The sequence below is a fragment of the Rhinolophus ferrumequinum genome, chromosome 7 (assembly GCF_004115265.2).
Source record: "Rhinolophus ferrumequinum isolate MPI-CBG mRhiFer1 chromosome 7, mRhiFer1_v1.p, whole genome shotgun sequence".
Taxonomy (NCBI): domain Eukaryota; kingdom Metazoa; phylum Chordata; class Mammalia; order Chiroptera; family Rhinolophidae; genus Rhinolophus; species Rhinolophus ferrumequinum.
Genome location: NC_046290.1, coordinates 91,038,232 through 91,058,609, shown reverse-complemented (window position 1 = coordinate 91,058,609; position 20,378 = coordinate 91,038,232). Strand labels below are relative to the sequence as shown.

The window sequence follows — 20,378 nt, the reverse complement described above, 5'->3', positions numbered from 1 at the left end:
TTTGCATTATTACTTTCTATTCTCTCTATATCTCAGTCTTCCCTCTAGTACGGCCAACTTAATTTTTTTCTTTCATTATTGAGAGTTTATGAAGTCTCTTTTAGCTTTACAACTCATTACTGGTAAGGTCAAATTCCTTTCCTACAAGAGCTGTAAGATTTTAGGCCATTTCAAACGTTCTCGTGCTGTGACTCACCTTAAAAATTGTTTAAATTGATAGCATTCATTAACCAGGATGGTGGGAGGAGCCAGGCAGGTGAGGGGTGCTCAAGAGTAAATTTCATGAGCTTCTGGGTAAACTTAACTCTAGACTTGACAGGGTCAAGTGGGCCAGACAGGGGCTGGGATATAGGAAGAGGAATGACAATTTCTACAATTTATGGTGAAAAGAGATGATTTGTTGTTTAGTATATACAGGAAAATGTCCTAACTTCAAGAATGCTCCAAATAACTGTAATGATGTGGATAGCAAAAAGAAAAACCCTGCTAACAAATGAAGAAACAAAACTCATAGACACAAACAATAGTTTAGTGGTTACCAGAGGGTAAGGGGGGACGGGGGTGGTAGATGAGGGTAAAGGGGATCAAATATATGGTGATGGAAAAAGAATTGACTCTGGGTGGTGAACACATGTGATATACAGATGATGTATCACAGAATTCTATGCCTAAAATCGATGTAACTTTACTAACCATTGTCACTCCAATAAACTTTAATTAAAAAAAAAAAAAGAAAGAAAACCCTGCTAGCTGTTCAGGGGGTGCTCCACACAGGTACTGCCCTGGCAATGAGTGACAGCAGCATATTGATCATGAGCAGGAGGCGGGGTGACAGCCTAATATATTTGGGTTGGGAGGACAATGAAGTACCTTAAGTGCTCTAACAATGAGGAAAGGAGGGCCTGAGATTTGTTTGGGCCAATCCAGATAGTGACATGGAGGCTTACATGTGTAATGTAGTTCAGTGGATACTGAATTAGTTTGCCTAGGAAGTGGTCCTGGGTGGTCAGAGTGTGGGCAAAATGACCTCATACTCACATGATAGACCAAGGGTGATTCCTGAGCATTGCAGTGAAAATCTCAGATACCAGGCCGGCCTGGTGGCTCAGGTGGTTGGAGCTCCGTGCTCCTAACACCAAAGGCTGCCAGTTCGATTCCCCCATGGGCCAATGGGCTCTCAACCACAGGGTTGCAGGTTGGTCTCCTCTACTCCCTCAAGGGATAGTGGGCTCCGCCCCCTGCAACTAACAATGGCAACTGGACCTGGAGCTGAGAAGCGCCCTCCACAACTAAAATTGAGAGAACAACTTGACTTGGAAAAAGTCCTGGAAGTACACACTGTTCCCCAATAAAGTCCTATTCCCCTCCCGCCCCCCCAAAAAAGAAAAGAAAATCTCAGATACCGTCTCCATGAAAAGGGGAAGTAATGGGATTTCTACTAAATTATAAAATCTTTGAGGTCAAATCTTGCAAACTAGCACAATGATCACCTGCTATATAGTAGATACTCAATAAATGTTTCATTTTATTCATTCTTTTATTGATATACACTAGGTACTAAAACCTGGATTACATACTAGGGGAGCTGAGGACTCAATGATACGGGATTTTCTGACCTAAGGAGCTCTCCTCTCTCTAGCTGAGGGGGCCTGACTTTCAAAGGGTCAGAAATACAGGGTTCAAATCTGCAGTGAGCTATTGATTATACCATTTCACCTCTCTGTCCCATCAGCCTCTCACTCCGCCCTGCCTCATTTCTCTGTGCATCTGGGTCTCTCTCTACCATTCAGTCCATGCAACTTCCCCCCACTCCATAATGATGAATCATGAGTCATCCTTAATGATGCACTCCCCGCGCCCCCCCCATGAGAAAATTCAAGCAGAGCCCAGGAAAAGACAGAGACATAAGGTTTAGAAGACAGAATCAGTGAAAGCAGAGAAAGGTAGGGGTGGGAGGAGTGTAACCTGCAGAAGCTGAATAAGGCAGACTGGACTTGGATCAGGGAGGGAAGAGGGTATTCTCAGCCCCTGCCTGGTCTGCCTGGCTCCAGCCAAGCAGGCTGTTTCCTGCCCTCTGTGACCCCCCACCCCGGAGCAGGACCCAGGCAGAGCAACAAGGAAGGGCAGGGGTGTGGGGAGCACCTCTGTGGCAGGAAGATAAGTGAGCTGGGACAAGAGGTCACTACAGGCCTGGCTGTCCTCTTTGGGGGGGGAGGGGAGAGAGGGAGGGGGGCTGTAGGTTGGAGGTGCTTGGCAGCCCCCCAAGCATCAGGGACGCCTCCTTCCCTCTTTCTTGACTCCTTAGCTCCTACAGACTCTGTCCCCCTTAAATATTTTCTGAGTTTAAGCTCTTTTCTTCCAGCTCTTCAACTTGAGGACTCTTACAGCACCCTCCGTCCACCCCACGACCTACATTAGGTACCCTGACATAGAAGCAGGTCGGTGGGAGGTGCCTCGCTTTCTCGGACCCTCCCCGCTAACTGATGGGATGGGGGTGGTGGTATTGGCAATGAGGGGAAGAGCCCTCCCAGCCATCCCGAGGGCCCCCAGGAGCCAGACAGGAAACAGCCTCAGGAAAGACAGCAGAAACTCAGGCCCCAGCCCCAGCTCCAGGGGTCAGGGCTGTGGGCGGCGCGGAGCCCTCCCAAACGCGACAGAGAGAATGAGGAGGGTGATTTGGGAATCCACCCGGACCCCTCAATCTCTTGGACCCACCTACCTTTTATTTACCTTTGCTTCCTAGATTTTTCTATACTTCTCCCCATCTCAACCCAGTTGCTTCACTCCCTCCCCACATTTTTCAGCGCTAGGTTGAGCACACAGTGGGTCCCCAATACTTAATGTTTGTTGAATGATTGTGTGAACGTTCGCTCCAGGGTTCTCTAAGCTGAGATCGCTGCCTTGGGGCCCGCTGGGCCACCCTCCATCCTCAAAAGCTTCCCCAAAACACGGTCCCCTGAGCCAACTAGGGGAAGTGGGCGCATCCAGAAGAATCCGAAGTCCGCAGGAAAATGATTCGCACCTCTGTACCGCCCTCGGTGCTGCTGGGTGTGCTTCTCTGCTCCCTGGTGTTTGCCGGGTTCGGGCCTGCCCCGGGGGTCTCTGGGCCCCGGCCCGGACACGCTTGGTCTCCGGCAGGGAGCACAGCCACTGTGCACGTCTGGGCGGTCCCCGGGCTCCGTGCCCACCGCCCCTCCCCCCCTCCAAACTTTCTCCCAACTTCCCGACCAGCTCCACTCGGCGCCCCGCTCCGCTTCCCTCATGAATTATTCAGCAGCGCGCGTTCCAATCAGCGCGCCCGGGCCCCCAGACCGAGCCGGGGCTGGGGGAGGCTTCCCCCGCCCCCCGGGCGCCCCTCCCTCCCCGGCCAGGCGCCGCCCGGCCCAGTCCCAGCCCGGCCCAGCCCCAGCCGCCCGGCCCCGCTCCGCAGTCTCCCTCCCTCCCGCTCCGTCCCCGCTCGGGCTTCCACCCTCCCTGCCGGCGAGGAGCGCATTCGGCCCCGCGGCGCGAGCAGCGCCAGTCCAGGGAGGGGGGGAGATCGCGCGCGGCAGGCCCACCCCCAGCCAGCCAGGGCGGGACCCCGAGGCCCCGGAGGGACCCCGACTCCAGCCACGTCTCTCTCTGCGCCCGCCCAGCGCGTTCCCTGCAAGGACGCCCCGCGTCTGCCCGCCTTTGCGTGCGGCGGGGACGCGGGGCCACACCTGGGCGCCACTGCCCGGTACCGGGCGCGCCCTCATGGGCCCACGCTGAGGCCCCAACCGAGAGTCGCGCGCGGGGAGTCTACGTCTACCCGCTCAGGAGGGGGTTCAGACCTGGGGGGGCTGGTGCCCCCCAAACTCGGATCCGATCCAACTGGAGTGAGGCGGCGCCATGGAGCTCCGGGCTCTGCTCTGCTGGGCTTCGCTCGCAGCCGCTTTAGAAGGTGAGTTTCCTTTGGGGCATCCCGCCACTCCTGGGACCCCCAAAGTTGGGCCTCGGAGTGGAGGGGCCGACCTCTCTCTACCCCAACTCCGAACACTTCGGACCAATAGTGCTAGACCGGGCGGGGGGCGGGGAGGAGGCGGCCCAGCGGGGAGTGGAGTTTTCTTTTGTTTGGGAAAGAGATAGAGCAGGGCTCCGTCCCGGGACGTGCCCCTGGCCCGACTCCCCACAGTCTTACTCCTGACTCCAGGGACGCCCTTGGTAGCCTTTCCTTTTCTTCCTACTCCAATCTTCAAAACTCTCTCCAAAGTTTCTGTCCCTCTTCCCAACTCCGCCAAACAGGAGGAAAATTTTCTGGAGGAACAACTGCAGACAAGGCAGATCTTTGTGCTAGGCCATAAACTGCCCCCATCCCTCATTTCTTAGCATTCACACCTTGATGCTACAATTCCACACGTCTCTGTCAGGATGGCCACCTTCTGCGCTCACACTCCAAACCCCCAAATCTCTTCCAAAGCCACTGCCCCTGCGGCAAAGAGGCCCCCTTCGTGGTTACCCCAGGCTGCACCCCAGCCCTTTAAATGCTTTCTAGACCCCAGCCCTGCCCAAGTGCTAGACAAGCTGGCGTTCCTCCAACTCTGTAGGCCAGCAGAAACTGACCTGTGCAGCCCGTGTCACCCTAACTCAGCCAAACGACCACCTCCTAGTCTCTATAAATTTCTAATTTTTCTATATCCTCCTCCAAATGTTCCTTCATCTATGAGTCTCTCCCCTCACCTCACCCCCTAGAGGGGGAACCAAGAGCCTTATAAACCCTCCTCCTAAAGGCCCTAATCTCCTTTCAATGAGCTGTCTTCTCCCCCCCCTTCATCTCTTGGAATCAAAGGGGTCTCTGGGGAGGGGACCGTGGGGGGGGGGGGCTGCTGAGGAGGAAGAATCAAAGGCAGTTAGAAACCCCTTTCCCCCAGGCTGGGCAGTGCTGCTCTGGGCTGGGGATCAAAGGCTGGGTGTAAGGAGAGGGGAGACTGGTCTGGCTCAGAGAAAGAAGGGTAAAGAACTGTGGGAGAGAGAAAGAAAAAGAAAGGCAGAGCAGAGAGAAAACCCACCAGGATGAAGTGGGATGAGAGGGAAGGAAAGATGCAAAGAGGAAAAGGGAATCACTTCTGATTCCTGTTACCGAAGTGCTTTCCAAGCTCCAGGCCAGTGCTGAGGGCTTTATATTTCTTGGTTCCCATAGCCCTGGGGGTGGGAGGGATTGTTGTCCCATTTTACAGATGAGGAGCCTGAGGCTTAGAAGAGTTAAGTAATTTATTGAAGACCGTGTGTCCCAGTGAAGATGAAAGGTGGGAGACAGAAAACGGAGGAGAGAGACTGAAAGAGAAATGGGGGTGGACAGAGAGCTGGGGAGAGAGAGGTGAGAGGCAAGGGAACTGACAGATCAAAGAGAGCTGGAGGAGGGGAGACCAAGATAGTGTGAAAGAAAGTGAGCTGCTCAGAGTGCTGGGGACTGCCCTGAAACAGAGACAGTGTGTAAATTGGAGACAGGAAAACACTATCCTGGCTGGAACAATGGAGGGTGGAGACGGCAACCTCTATCCACCCCCTTCCCAGAACCCGGGCATCCTGTCCCCAGCATGCTGGCCTATCTCCCACCACCCATGGGGGCCAGAGCCTCACCTGGGGCTGGCTGGGGTCCTGCCTGACTCCTTGCCCTCATAGACATCCCTTGGTCCCTGGGAGGAGGCTGCCCCACCCTCCTGCCTTCCCTGGTCTATAGCAGCCCCCATGGAGGAGAGGGGGGCCTGGTCCCAGGTGTGCTGCTGGCTGCCTGGAGGTCCCCACTCTGCTACTCTCAGGGCCAGCCCCCGGGCCCCCCACATTGCCCTGGCTTCCAAGGGGATTCCCCTACCCTCCCTCCACTGCCTGGGCCTGTGCAGTTCTCCTAATCCCCCCTTTCCGCCAGAGCCCCACCGCTCCCCCAACGCCCTTCCCCCAGGCCTAGCAGAGCCAGGTGTGTTCTCTCCCCCCCATACACACACCCCTAAAGTCTCCTCCCCTTTTCCCTCCCATAACCAAATCCAGATGTGAGGCCTCTCCTGGCAGGGACCGGGATGGGAGGGAACCCAAGCGTCCTGGCCTCCAGCACTTCCTCCTTTGACAGCAGCGAGCTAAGGGGGAGGGGATGGGGGTCAAGGCTGAGCCTCAGGAGCTGAGCACCCCCTTCCAGGATCTGTAGGACTGGAGTGTTGGGTCACCAGTGGGGGTGGGGACGTGGAAGAGGAGTAGAGTTGGGGGCAGGGAGGCAGCAACTTTGGGATTGGGGAAGGGACTGTGGAGGCTGTGGCAGGCCAGTAGGGAGGGGTGTTCCCTTGCCTGATGCCTTTTGCCCACCACAGGGTCAGGGCCAGGTCAGGGCTCTAGTTTAACCCTTTCTGAGCTGTTTGCTCTTCTCCCCTTCCAGTGTTTGCTTCTCTCCCTCTAGGGCATAGTGTTCACCTAGGGCTAGATCTGGGAGTCCTGAGGGGGCAGCCTGAGACTGCCAGCTGTTAGGGGTGGGGTTGACATTCAGAGAAAGAGGCCAGAAATGGGGGGGGGGTGCAGAGGGCAGGGCTTGCTTCCCTCCTCTCTTGTCTCAGTCTGCCTGGCTCCTCCAGCTTGGAGCTAAGAGGACCCACCTGTCTCTGTTCCCATGGACCTGGTCTTCCTGGTGTCTCCCCCAAGTGCTGATTGACTGTCTGTCTGTCTGTCTTAGAGACCCTATTGAACACAAAATTGGAAACTGCTGATTTGAAGTGGGTGACGTTCCCTCAAGTGGACGGGCAGGTAAGAGCTGGGCCCAGGAGCTGGAGTTCAGGAGGGAAACTGAGGGCTGAGGGGCACCAATGCTAACTGTTTAACTGCTCTCCTAGATCACAGCAGTGGGAACATGTGTCCTCTGAGCTCTTGCTCTCAGAGGTCCCCTCCCTCAGTCCTCCTGCTCATGACAAACACCCACCCATTGACCTTCACCCCTTTCAGCAGCCCCCACATTGACCTCCTTCTCCCCACAGTGGGAGGAGCTGAGCGGTCTGGATGAGGAGCAGCACAGCGTTAGGACCTACGAGGTGTGTGATATGAAGCGGGCCCCAGGCCTGGCCCACTGGCTGCGTACCGGCTGGGTCCCACGGCGAGGTGCTGTCCACGTATATGCCACATTGCGCTTCACCATGCTTGAGTGCCTGTCCCTGCCCGGGGCTGGACGCTCCTGCAAGGAGACGTTTACCGTCTTCTACTTCGAGAGCGATGCTGACACGGCCACGGCACTCACACCAGCCTGGATGGAGAATCCCTACATCAAGGTACCCGGGCGCCTGAAGCTGGGCAGGTTTGTGGTTTAGAGGCAACAGAGGTGAACATCCAAGGTGAACATCCAAGGGAAGAAGGTGGTCTGCTAGGTAGAACAGCAGCGTGCAATTGGGCCGCCGGCCTGGCCCCAGGGGAGATCCCTCAGTCATTCTACTCCACTATATTGGGACACCTTACATTTCCCCCTTTTTCCTACCACTCCTCACCCTAGAATGCCTTCTCTCTATCTTTTACCCACTTACTACTTGTCTTCTAAGTTCCAGCTCCGAGGTCTCCCCTGGGATGCCTTTGCTAAGGCGCCCGTCCCTGGGGTCCCACCTGTGGTAGCACTTACCATACTTTATAACTTATCTGTGTTACCTTCATTACTGTTTCCTCGGCACTGAGTTCAGGACCTGGCATAGAGTAGGTGTTGATAAATGTGCGTGAACAGAAAGGGAGTACAGGACAGAGGCTAGACATATTGTAGGAGCACAGCAAGTATTCATGGACAATGTTAGGGCCTGCAGGAAAGTGTGGAGAGAAGGTTCTGGAACAGGAACCCAGGAGGTCAGGGAGAGGATGAGCTAGGAAGAAGAAGACAGTCCCCTGGGTCCTTGGAGAGTGGAGGATAGCAACAGTGAGTCTCTTCTCCAACCTGGCAGGTAGACACAGTGGCTGCTGAGCACCTGACCCGGAAGCGCCCTGGGGCGGAGGCCACCGGGAAGGTGAATGTCAAGACGCTGCGCCTGGGCCCACTCAGCAAAGCTGGCTTCTACCTGGCCTTCCAGGACCAGGGCGCCTGCATGGCCCTGCTGTCCCTGCACCTCTTCTACAAGAAGTGCGCCCAGCTGACTGTGAACCTCACCCGCTTCTCGGAGACTGTGCCTCGCGAGCTTGTGGTGCCTGTGGCAGGGAGCTGCGTGGCTGATGCCGTCCCTGCCCCTGGCCCCAGTCCCAGCCTCTACTGCCGGGAGGATGGCCAGTGGGCCGAGCAGCCAGTCACTGGCTGCAGCTGTGCTCCTGGATTTGAGGCTGCCGAGGGGAATACCAGGTGCCGAGGTGAGGGTTGACATGTCCCTCGTTGGCCATCCATGTGGGGATGGACCCTATTCTTGGATCCACTTCTTAAATTTCCATTTTGAACACTCTTTGCTCTCCTGGGCACTCTGTTCCTGGAGGGCCTTTTTTCATCCATTCCCTGCCCCACCCCCATGCCCCCCAGCACAGTTCTGAGCCCTTTCTCACTTCCTCACTCTCTCCTAACTACATCCACTCCTTTCTGGACATGGGAAGTTGCCCAGGGATCCAGGGCTGTCCTCAGATATGGGGACCTTGTTGGGCTCAGAGGACAAAGGCATCTCTATTCTGGTTCATTATGGTTCCTGGGTATTTTCACAGCCCATTATGACAGATGAGGCAAGAATGTCAAATACTGTGTTTGCTCCTCACCACTTCAGTATTATCGTGGCTGTTATATTGGCTGCTATACCTTGTTAACAAAGAAGCGCACACATTTCTATGTCCCAGACTTCATACTTTGATCATTGTATTTCAACTTACTTGGTTTCCTTTGTAATTCTGTATATTTTGTGGTGTGTATTTAAAATTATTCTGAGCAAGGGTCTGGGGGGTGGTGTCAGGGTTGATCCCTGATCTGGAGAAGGTCACCTCTTCTTATTAGAGGTGAGGTTTCTGAACTCCTCCTGTCCTGCTTCCCCCTTCATACTTCATCCAACCTTAAGAGCATGTTTTTGATGCATGTTTTGATGAACGCTTTCTCTCTCTCAGCCTGTGCCCAGGGCACCTTCAAGCCCCTGTCTGGGGAGGGGTCCTGCCAGCCATGCCCAGCCAATAGCCACTCCAACGCCATCAGCGCACCTTTCTGCCAGTGCCGCCTCGGGTACTTCCGGGCCAACACAGACCCCCAGGGTTCGCCCTGTACCAGTAAGTGACCAGTGACCCGTGGGGTAGACCCCCACCCTAGCCCCCATCCTCCCAGGCCTTCTCTTGCCCCTGGCCTACCGGTGCCCAGCCAAGTCAGTATGGCTGCCCATCTGTCCCACTGCCCAACCCTTGCATCTGCTCCACCTCTGTCTGACTCTCTGGTCTCTTGCAGCCCCTCCGTCCGCTCCGAGAAGCGTGGTTCCCCGCCTGAACGGTTCATCCCTGCGCCTGGAGTGGAGTGCCCCCCTCGAGTCAGGTGGCCGGAAGGACCTCACCTACGCACTCCGCTGCCGCGAGTGCCGTCCTGGAGGGTCCTGCACACCCTGTGGAGGAGACCTGACCTTTGACCCTGGCCCCCGGGACCTGGTGGAGCCCTGGGTGGCAATTCGTGGGCTTCGTCCTGACTTCACCTACACCTTCGAGGTCGCTGCCTTGAACGGGGTATCCTCCTTAGCCACTGGGCCGGTCCCATTTGAGGCTGTGAATGTCACCACTGACCGTGAGGGTGAGACTGGAGGCTGAGGGCAGCCCATGGTCGGATGGGAGAGAGGTTGGTGGGAGAAGCCAGCGAGGCCTAAAGGAATAAAAGGCAGAGGCTATGGAGTGGGATCCCCAAGAAGTGTGGAAGCTCAGGGCTTTGGGGGCAAAAGACAGAAAGAGAGTGAAAAAGATGCAAAGGCAGGCTGGAGAGTTGAGGATGGGGCAGAAAGAGCCAGAAGGAGTTCTTGAAACAGCTGAAGGACCAAGACAAGTGTAGCCAACAGAAGAGTTGGGAAAGGTAAGGGACAGACCTGCCATGCAGAAGAACCCCCAACGCATCCTGTCTCTCACAGTGCCGCCCCCAGTGTCTGACATCCGGGTGACACGGTCATCACCCAGTAGCTTGAGCCTGGCATGGGCTGTTCCCCGGGCACCCAGTGGAGCAGTGCTGGATTATGAGGTCAAGTACCACGAGAAGGTGAGACCAGGCCCTGCCCCCAGGGGTGGGGATGGGCAGTGGGACATGCTCTTTGGGTAGGACACTTGAATTGCAGGCACTCGAATTTCAGCTCTGCCACTTACTAGCTGTGTGACCTTGGACCGGCCCTTTCGCATCTCTAAGCTCAGTGTCCCCATGTGTAAAATAGTTGCTGCCAGGATTGAATGAGACAATGGATGCAAAATGCTCAGCACAGTACACATTAGTGATCACAGAGGCCTCACCCGCCACGCAGCAGGACCGAGATGCTAGTGATGGGGGCGCAGGGCAGGAGGAGGTGGGAAGAGCATTGGAAACGGGGGGCCTCGACTTACGCCCAGCCCCTCCTGGACAGGGTGCAGAGGGCCCCAGCAGTGTGCGGTTCCTGAAGACGTCAGAAAACCGGGCGGAGCTGCGGGGGCTGAAGCGAGGAGCTAGCTACCTGGTCCAGGTGCGGGCACGCTCTGAGGCTGGCTACGGACCCTTCGGCCAGGAGCACCATAGCCAGACCCAGCTGGACGGTGAGCCTGGGGAACAGGGCATGGGTGGGCAGTGCTGCCCCTGAAGGAGCCCCAAAATCACACCCTCATGCTCCTCTTCAGCTCAACCTCAAGGCATTTTGGCCTGGTGAGGAGAGCATAGGATGCAGAAACCCAAACCAGCAGCTGGGTGTGAAGACCTGCTCAGCAGCCTTCCAGTTGTGTGACCTTTAGCAAAAACGACTCCTGAGCCCCAGCTCTCATCCGAAAAAAATGAGAATATAAGGTCTGTCTCACAGGGCTCCAAGGATTAAGTGAGGTGACACCCGTTAGTTGTAATATGCTGGCCCAGTGGCTTTCTAAACCTTTCGATTTTTTTAAACAGTTTTATTGACTTAAGATTCACAAAGCATACAACTCACTCACTTAAAGTGTACAATTCATTGGCGTTTAATATGTTCACAGAGTTGTGCAACCATTACCACAATTAATTTTAAAACATTTCAGTACTCCCAAAAGAGACCCCATACCCTTTCCATCACTACCCAACCCCAACAAATACTAATCTACTTTCTGTCTCTGGATCAGTCTATTTTGGACGTTTCATACAAATGGAATCATATAATATGTGGTCTTTGGTGACTGGCTTCTTTCACTTGCCCTGTTTTCAAGGTTCATCCATGTTGTAGCATGTATTAGTGCTTCATTTTTTTTATGGCTGAAAAATATTTCACTGTGTGTCTGTAGCACATTTTATTTATCCATTCATCCATTGATGGACATCTGGGTTTTTTCCATTTTAGGGCTATTAACCCTTTCATTTTTATTTAGCCTTTGGAATCTTTTGTTCATATGGGACTTTTTGTGGTCTCCAGAATCTATAACAGAACATGGTCAAACCCACTCTGGCAGTAATAAGGCTGGGAAACTTCCTCCCTTGCCCTGAGGGGTCTTAGAGGGGCCCACGGCCTGTGGAAAGCAGTTTGAAAACCACTGTGCTTCCCCAACCCTGGCTCTCCTTTGTCTTCCCCACCTGCCACACTGTTCTCAGGAAACCACAGCTCATCCACGAGGCTGGTGCAGGGCCCCCAGGGGTGGTCGGATTCTCCTGATTGTGTTTTTTCTCCCCCAGAGAATGAGAGCTGGAGGGAGCAGCTGGCCCTGATTGCAGGCACTGCGGTCGTGGGTGTGGTGCTGGTCCTGGTGGTCATCGTCATCGCCGTCCTCTGCCTCAGGTGAGGGTTCCAGGCACCTGGAGGCCCCTGGGAAACCTGTATGGATGGCCACTTGCCCTCTTGCTCCAGGGCAAGCCTCCCTCAATGCCCCAGGAGCCTGTTTTCACTTGGAACTTTCTCCGATCCTTGCTTCTCTCTTCCCGTCCTGTCCCTCTGGGAACATACATATGTGACTTGATTTACCTTTTCTTCCCCATTGGCTACAGGAAGCAGAGCAGTGGGAGAGAAGCTGAATACTCAGACAAACACGGACAGTATCTCATCGGGCACGGTGGGTAGGCCTCTCCTGAAGGAAACAGGACCGGGGCAAGGATGTGAGCCAAGAATTAAGGGTATCTGAATACAGGAGAAGTGACTTGGCTAACGGGCCCTGAATGATTCCTCAGGTACTAAGGTCTACATTGACCCCTTCACTTACGAAGACCCTAATGAGGCTGTAAGGGAATTTGCAAAAGAGATTGATGTCTCCTATGTCAAGATTGAAGAGGTGATTGGCGCAGGTGAGAGGAAAGATCCCTGGGTACCCGGGAGGGGGATGGGGTGGGCAGGGAAGGGAGGGCCAGACCAGGAATGCGGACCCTTGGCATCCGTCCTATAGGCGAGTTTGGGGAGGTGTGCCGGGGGCGGCTCAAGGCCCCAGGGAAGAAGGAGAGCTGTGTGGCCATCAAGACCCTGAAGGGCGGCTACACAGAGCGGCAGCGGCGGGAGTTCCTGAGCGAGGCCTCCATCATGGGCCAGTTCGAGCACCCCAATATCATCCGTCTGGAGGGTGTGGTCACCAACAGTGTACCCGTCATGATCCTCACTGAGTTTATGGAGAACGGTGCCCTGGACTCCTTCCTGCGGGTGAGCCCCCTGCCCCCAGCCTTTCACATCCACCTGTACTCCACCTGTCCTCCCCCAGTGCAGCCAAGGAGCTCAGAACCCAGGACAGAGCATGGATCCCACATCACTTCCCCCTGCCCTTCATTCTCCCTTCAGAAAAGATGGAGTCGCTGGGACTGGCCCTTCCTTAGGCCATGGGTGGAACTGACCTCTGTGAGGCAGCTGACCCTGACATACAAGAGGTCATCCTCCATCCTTTTGACAAATATTTCCTGAGTGCTTCCTTGTGCACCAGCCAGTATCCTCAGCCCCGGGAATAAAGCCATGAACATCTCCTCTGCTCTGGGGGAGCTGACATTGTAATGGGGGAGGCTGAAAATTAGCAAGTAAGCAAGCTTTTATAAAAAGTAAACAGGTAGTTTCAGATATGAAAACAAACAGGATCATGGGAAAGTGGCTGGTGATGAGGGAAAAGAGCTTATTTTACTTTTGTCACTTTAACAGGCTTTACTGAATTTTTTTTTTTTAATTTATTGGGGTGACAATTGTTAGTAAAATTACATAGATTTCAGGTGTACAATTCTGTATTCCACCATCTACAAATCCCATTGTGTGTTCACCACCCAATGAATTTTATTATTTTGTTAACTTTACGATGCATTTTTTTTAAAAAAATCAAAACATTTTCTTACATAGCAAAATAACAGTGCATTTGATAAAGTTACAACAATTCCTTGGTATCCTCTAATACCCAGTCGATATCCACATTTCCCCAGTTGTCCCCAAAATCTCCCTTATTGCTGGTTTATCCAAAGCACCGTCCAGTTCAGGATCAAGCATTGTACTGAGTGATTATCATTGTTGAGCATCTTCCAAATCCAGGAGAGTCCCTTGTCATGACCCTGACATTTTGATGAGCTGGACTATTTGTTTTGTCCCCTTGGATGTCTCATCTTGTGGATTTATCAGATTCTTCCCTGTGGGGTCACTTAGCTTGTTTCTCTGTATTCCCTGTAAGAGAAGCTATGTCTAATATTTTGATACGCTCAAAATTAAACGTTGGTAGCCAGCCTACAGTGAAGGTGCTGTGAACGTCATATGGCACCTCATCAGGAGACACAGGCCACCTGGCTCCCACCCTGAGTGATGCTGAGGTTGACCTGGAGTAGTGCAATGACCTGACCCTCCCTGTGGACACTGGCGGCTGTGCCATTGGTACTAGACAGAAATCCCGTGCAGGGAGGAGAAGCGGCTGTATGTTAGAAGCGATGACATTTGGGTAGGTGGGAAAGAGCCAGCCTTGAGAAGATAGGGAGAAAAGTGTGTTGGGGGCAGAGAGTAGAGCCCAGGGTGGGCAGGAACTTGGCATGTTCAAGAGGCAGGAAGGCAGGTGAGGCGGAAACCAGGGAGCAGAGGAGCCATAGTGGAGCCTGATGTAGATGGTGGCCTGGACACATGGGCTTTGTGGCCTTTGTCAGGAATTTGGATTTGATTAGAAGTTCAAGGGGAAGACTTTGGAAGGATTTCAGTAGGCATGTGAAGTGATTCAAGGAGATTCCTTGGGCGGGTGCTGGGGGACAGGAGCGGAAGAAAGCCAGGAACCAATGAGGAGACTGGCAGTCATTCAGGCCATGAGGATTGCAGTGGGGTTCAAAGAAATGGTTGGATTTGGGATATATTTTGGGAGCAGGGCCAGCAGAATTTGCTAATGGATTGTAAGTGGAGGGTGAGGGAGAGAAAGGAAGGAATCACGGAAGCTCTAAGTCTATATCCTGAGTATCTGGCAAGTGGTGTTTTCACGAACTAAGATTCAAGGCCTGGGGTAGGTGCAGGCTTGGTGGATGGATTCAGAATTAAGTTTTTGGACTCTGTGTCCCTGGCCCTGCAGGGCTGCCGAGGGTCCCCTGCATGCTAACTGAATTCAGAAGATGGGATTAGTTAACCATCCATGACTGGTTGGCTTACCTGGTAAGAGCAAACTGTAAAGGTCAAGGTCAAGATTTAGACCTTGGTTTTGGTTCTCTGGTTACTGATCATACCCAGATTCCTCACTGTTCTCTCAGTTGGTCCAAGAAGGCCGAGCATGATTTTGGCTGGATCAGCACAAAAGCATCTCCACCAGACAGGTAGCTCAGAGCACACTATTGTCAGAACTCTGTTGCTGTTGAATAAAAAGAACATATTAGACCAAAAGCATTTGCTGAGTATTTTCTGGGTGCAAAGCCTCACACTAGGTTAAATGGAAGAAAAATTGTTAAATCTGTCCTTACAATCTAATTAAGAGAGTGAATGCATATATTTGAAACAGGAACAGTTATAAGCATTGTGTCATTAGAGGATAGTAAGAGCTCAGAGAACTTAGGGTAAGAGAAGGCAGGAGGGCTTCTGGGAAGTCCATGGGCTTGCTCTACAGGTGAGTGTGAGATGGGTCTGGAAGTGCCAAATGCGATTCAGAAGGTGGAAGAAAGGGGGAACGGAGGGTGACCTGTCCTCACCATGCCCCTCTCCCTTGTCTGGTCTCCAGCTGAACGATGGACAGTTCACCGTCATCCAGCTGGTGGGTATGTTACGGGGCATTGCCTCAGGCATGCGGTACCTTGCTGAGATGAGCTACGTCCACCGAGACCTGGCTGCACGCAACATCCTGGTCAACAGCAACCTGGTCTGCAAGGTTTCTGACTTCGGCCTGTCCCGATTCCTGGAGGAGAACTCTTCCGACCCCACCTACACGAGCTCTCTGGTGAGGCTGGAGGACTGACATAGGAACTAGGAAGATTGGAAAGGTGGGAGGCTGGGGGTTTGACGGGTCTGATCCAGGGACAGGATGTAGGAGCAGACCACAGAGGGGGTGGTCAGCTTAGGGAACTCAATTTCTGGGTGTCCAGGAAAAGAATGGAGTTGGGAAGCTGGACCCAGAAAGAAAAAAGGCTTGAGCTGGGGGAAAAGTGAAGGCCAGGGTCAGAGTGCCTGGGTCCTGTGAGACCCTCAGCTCATCTTTGCTTTCCTCATCTTCAGGGAGGAAAGATTCCCATCCGATGGACAGCCCCTGAGGCCATTGCATTCCGGAAGTTCACATCTGCCAGTGATGCCTGGAGCTACGGGATTGTGATGTGGGAGGTCATGTCATTTGGGGAACGGCCATACTGGGATATGAGTAATCAGGATGTAAGTGGCCCACAGTCCTATGAAGCTTTCTTGGAATGGCCTCACCTGGGATATGGGGTGGTGTTCCCAGAGAGCTCATCGCTGCTGTGTCCTTGAGATGATGGGGGTGGCACAAAGAAGAGTTAATCTTTGTACCTCAGAGTTTGATACAACATGTCTGGCCACAGAAAGGCACAGTTGGGAGGGATGGAGGGCCAGTGGAGAGGTTACACATCTGGACCATAGCCCAAGTGCTGCTGGGGCGTTGAGCCACAGCCAACCTGGGCCCTACCCAGGAAGACCCCCATATTTACCATTTGGGGGGGCTGTAGCACTCATCCCAACATCTGCTAAGTTACCATTTCCTTGGTGTCCCTTGGCATCCTCATTCTCCCTGGACATCCTCACCCAGTGCTTCTGTCATTCCAGGTGATCAATGCCATTGAACAGGACTATCGGCTGCCTCCTCCCCCGGACTGCCCCACATCCCTGCACCAGCTCATGCTGGACTGTTGGCAGAAGGACCGGAATGCACGGCCCCGCTTCCCCCAGGTGGTCAGCGCCCTCGACAAGATGATCCGGAACCCTGCCAGCCTCAAAATTGTAGCCAGGGAGAACGGCGGGTGAGAATGGGCCCTCCTTCCTACACTCCGCCACCCCTACACCCGAGAACCTCCCTTTCCCCCAAAAAGTACCTGCCCCTTTTGGTGTGGATTGTCCCTGTCTGCCTCTCCAAAGCTGGGCTCAGCGTCACCCGCCAACACGGCCCTGGTACTCAGTCCATCCTCCCCATCCTTTCCTCCTAGGGCCTCACACCCACTCCTGGATCAGCGGCAGCCCCACTACTCAGCTTTTGGCTCTGTGGGTGAGTGGCTTCGAGCCATCAAGATGGGAAGATATGAAGAAAGTTTTGCAGCTGCTGGGTTTGGCTCCTTCGAGCTGGTCAGCCAAATCTCCGCTGAGTAAGTCGTGGCAGGAGCTGAAGATGAGGGTCAGAGCCAAGCAGTCAGAGGGGCACCTGGGGATCTGAATCTGGCCCACACGTTCAGCAGGGGCCTTTGGGATCAGCTCCTGGTGTCAATTGTTTTCTAGAGTCCCCCCAAAGCAATAACAGCTGCTGGGGCTGACAGCCCAGGGAATCTTCCAGGCCAGCTATGCCCGCCTCACCCCCTTGCACCATCTCAGCCCTGGGCCATCTTGCTCTCCGCCTGGCAATCTGTAGCTATCTTTGTGCATCTATCTACATTCCAGACCCTGCTCTCACATTAACAATGTGTCAACTCTGGATGTTTTCCCACCCATAAAAGGAGAAGATTGGACTAGGTTTTGGAGAACCTTTCCAGCTTTAATGTTAAATGGTTTTATGGTTCCAGTGCTTCCCAAACAGTTTTTCCCTAGTTGGCCTCTCTTTGGTACTTATCCTTTCTGCCTTTCCATTTCACTCCCAAGGCCTCTTCTGGCCCTAGATTTGCATAACAGAAATAGAAGGAATAGAAACCTGGAACCAGGGTCCAGGAAGCCCTCTCCCTGGTGGGGCAGGTCACAGGCTCGTCTGCTCCACTGGGTCTGGGTGCTCTCCTCGCAAACTGTTCCAGCCTCGCCTTGACACAGGTTCTTGCTCTCCATTTCCCACCTCTTCTTTTTTTTTCTTATCTCAGTCTCCAGGCTTCAGGATGGAGGGGGGAGGCAGTTTGTTTTCCCCCCTTCCCTCCCTTTCCTCTCCACCCAGCCCTTCCTCTCTCTGGCCTTTTCCTTCTGACTTCTCCTTTCTTCTGTAAAGCAATCTGTGCAGCCCCTTCCCCCAACCTCACTTTGTGGGCCTTTCTCTCTCTTTCCTCCTCCCCTTCTCCAGTTCTCCGCCTTAATCCTTGCTGGAGCATCCAAGCTGCAGCCCCTACCTCCCCGCTCTCTGCCTCTCTACCCAGCCCCCTCGGCCCCGGCCTGCGGGATACCTAGCCCCAACCCCTACTGCGGCTGCGCAGTCCTGCGGCCTGGCTCTTAAATCCTCCGGAAACTACCCGGCAACTATGACGTATGCTTCACTCCCACACTGGCCTTTCTGATTGGCTGACAGTCCGGAGGCAGTGACCAGGTTTCTGCTGCTAAGCTAGGAGAGCTCCCCCAAGAGCTTGTTGGCCTCACCTTGCTCTCCGTTCTTCCCCCAGGGACCTGCTCCGAATTGGAGTCACTCTGGCAGGACACCAGAAGAAAATCCTGGCCAGTGTACAGCACATGAAGTCCCAAGCCAAACCTGGAGCATCGGGTGGGTCAGGAGCACCAGCCCCCCAGTACTGACCTGCACCTCCTCGCCTGGCCCCACAGCTCTGGAGCTGCTGGAATTCCCACGCCGGGGACACAGCTCCCCTTTTTTGGGCAGAGTCGGGTGGGGTCCCAAGAGGCCCCATCCCTGCGCCTCACTGGATTGCACTTTGAACCCATGGGGGTGGGGAGCTGGCAATTTGGAGAGACAGGATTTGGGGATTCTGCCATGTGGGAGGTTAGAAATAACATGCCCCCCAGGTGAGGAACCCCACACCAAGAGTGTGGGACCCTTTCCCTCAGGATTGGGTATGACCAGAGGGAGAGGAAGTACCCATAATTTGCCAACTTCCCAGGGGTGGTTGGATGCAATCCCCACAGACTCCCTCGGATCCCCAATTAGGGCCCGCAGGTGCCCCTCCTCACCTTGAAGGGCCACAGCCCTGCAGACCTTGCAGACCAAAGAGAAGAGGGTAACAAGCCTGTGAGCTCGGGAGTGGAGCGCCGCGGCAGGAGGCAGGAAGGGGTGTCGTGCATGGCTCAGTGACAGAATCATTGGACATGGATGTCCCATCCTTGCTGCTGTCTCCACCGAACTCAGTTTTCCCTTGTAAATGCCCCCCGCCCCCATCAGCTGCCTTCATATTGAAGGTTTTTGAGTTTTATTTTTTGTTTTTGGTCTTATTTTTCCTTCCCTTCCCACCTCCGTTTTTGTTTTTTGTTTTGTTTTTCTACCATCCTTGTCATAACTTTGTGTTGGAGGGGACCTGTTTCATTATCGCCTCCTTTGCCCACATTGAAACAGGGACCCATCCTTGTGTCTATTTCCAGAAGAGTGCCTTGGTCACGCCACAAGCCCCTGACATTTCCCTGCCCCCCCAGGTACCCCCAAGCTGTGTCCATGAGGGGGAGTGGGGGGGGTGAGGTGGTGGTGGAAACCAGAGACAGACACCGGTGCTTGGAGGGGTTCTTAAATTATATTTAAAACAATTTCTTTTTTTGTATAAATAAAAAAAAAGGGAAGTGTCACATCTCTGAGTGTGATTGGGAGTGGGGGATGGACTAGACTTCTAAGGAGAGTGGAGTCTAGGTATGGAGGGCTGGGAGGTCTAGAGACCAGGCTGTGGGGGGCTGGGTGCTTAGTTCCCAACCCCAGAGTGTGTTTGAGGTGGTGGGGTGGGGGCAGTGGGAGATGAGTCATTGGCAGCTGCTTCTAACGGCTCCAGATGGCTCTGCCAACAGCCTGGGGCACCTCCGGGGTGGGGCTGCCCCCTCACTCCTCTGCCCTGGGTTCTCTAGGCCTGGGAAAGGGCTGTGTGAGGCAGGAGAGGCCTTGGGCTCAGCTCTGCCCTACAGCCCCCTGAAGTGTGTGTGGGGGGGCATCCACGGGTGGGGGTCCAATCAGATGAAGGAGACAGATGCAGACCAGATGTTGACAGCTGAGGTTGGTTTAAAGGCAACGGGGGGGGGGGGGTGGTGAGGGGGGGGAATGTCTGCACTGGCAGTGGGGGAGGGTCAGAGAGCTGAGGTGGAGGACAAGGCCCCCCACATACGTACACAGGCTGGGCTGGGTCGGGAGGACAATTCCCCCTTTCAAGATGCTGCCCAGGCAGGTTCTCCCAGCCTCTTGGGAAGGGGAGGGGGAAACCATCTGAGTTACTTCCCCCCACTTCTCTCTCTGAAACAGGAAGATGAAGACGGGATCAATCCCCATTGTCTTTTTCACCATCTTCTGTTTACTTCTTTGCCCCCAGTCTGCCTTCCTTCTGGGACACCTGCAGGGGCAGCCCCAGATGAGGCCAGTTTTATTTAGCTGGCGCAGCCCTGCCATTTCTGTATCTCAGTTGCCCCCTGTTGTCGTGTTGGGGTTGGTGCAGGGCCCTCAATCGCAGCCTCTTACCTTCCCAGCCCTGGAAGCCTCAGGCAGTAATCCCATCCCCAATTTCCTACCTGTACAAGCCTCTCTGGAGTCCCTAATACTCTGGAATCCTCTGTCCCCTCCCTTGATGACATATTGACTATATTTTGTACCTCAAAGAGGGGGAAGGAGGGACTGTCTTGCCAAGGATGGAGGGGGTCTGGGTCCAGAAGGAGGAAGTGTATCTGGAGGATGCCTACCCAGGCTACCCACTTCCCCTGCCAACCAGACATCGGGGCTAGAGAACGTGACCAAAGCTGGCCAGGGGAGGAACAGAGGTCAAGCAAACAGGGCATAGATGAAGAACACACAAAGGATTAAAGACCAGGTGAAGGTCTGGACAGACCTGCAGCAGGAAGCCCCACAAT

At 54.1% G+C, this 20,378-nt stretch overlaps 1 protein-coding gene across 1 annotated transcript; it reads left to right on the top strand.

Annotated features, from left to right (window-relative positions):
- The first annotated feature begins 3,404 nt into the window (after window positions 1-3,404).
- Window positions 3,405-19,119, top strand: EPHB4 (EPH receptor B4). Its single transcript, XM_033110151.1, has 17 exons — window positions 3,405-3,922; window positions 6,674-6,744; window positions 6,972-7,259; window positions 7,911-8,307; window positions 9,037-9,192; window positions 9,365-9,697; window positions 10,026-10,150; window positions 10,506-10,671; window positions 11,762-11,864; window positions 12,071-12,135; window positions 12,251-12,364; window positions 12,463-12,710; window positions 15,214-15,429; window positions 15,705-15,854; window positions 16,263-16,456; window positions 16,640-16,795; window positions 17,999-19,119. Exons 1-17 carry the CDS (start codon window positions 3,871-3,873, stop codon window positions 18,126-18,128), a joined length of 2,964 nt encoding a protein of 987 aa, XP_032966042.1. The 5' UTR covers window positions 3,405-3,870; the 3' UTR covers window positions 18,129-19,119.
- The last annotated feature ends 1,259 nt before the right edge of the window (window positions 19,120-20,378 follow it).

Bases quoted from the DNA above. Each gene is read 5' to 3' on its own strand.
- EPHB4 (XM_033110151.1), top strand. From the start codon at position 3,871: ATGGAGCTCCGGGCTCTGCTCTGCTGGGCTTCGCTCGCAGCCGCTTTA. The intron at 9,698-10,025 runs GTGAGACTGGAG...TGTCTCTCACAG, and splicing joins TGTCACCACTGACCGTGAGG to TGCCGCCCCCAGTGTCTGAC. The intron at 12,365-12,462 runs GTGAGAGGAAAG...TCCGTCCTATAG, and splicing joins TGAAGAGGTGATTGGCGCAG to GCGAGTTTGGGGAGGTGTGC.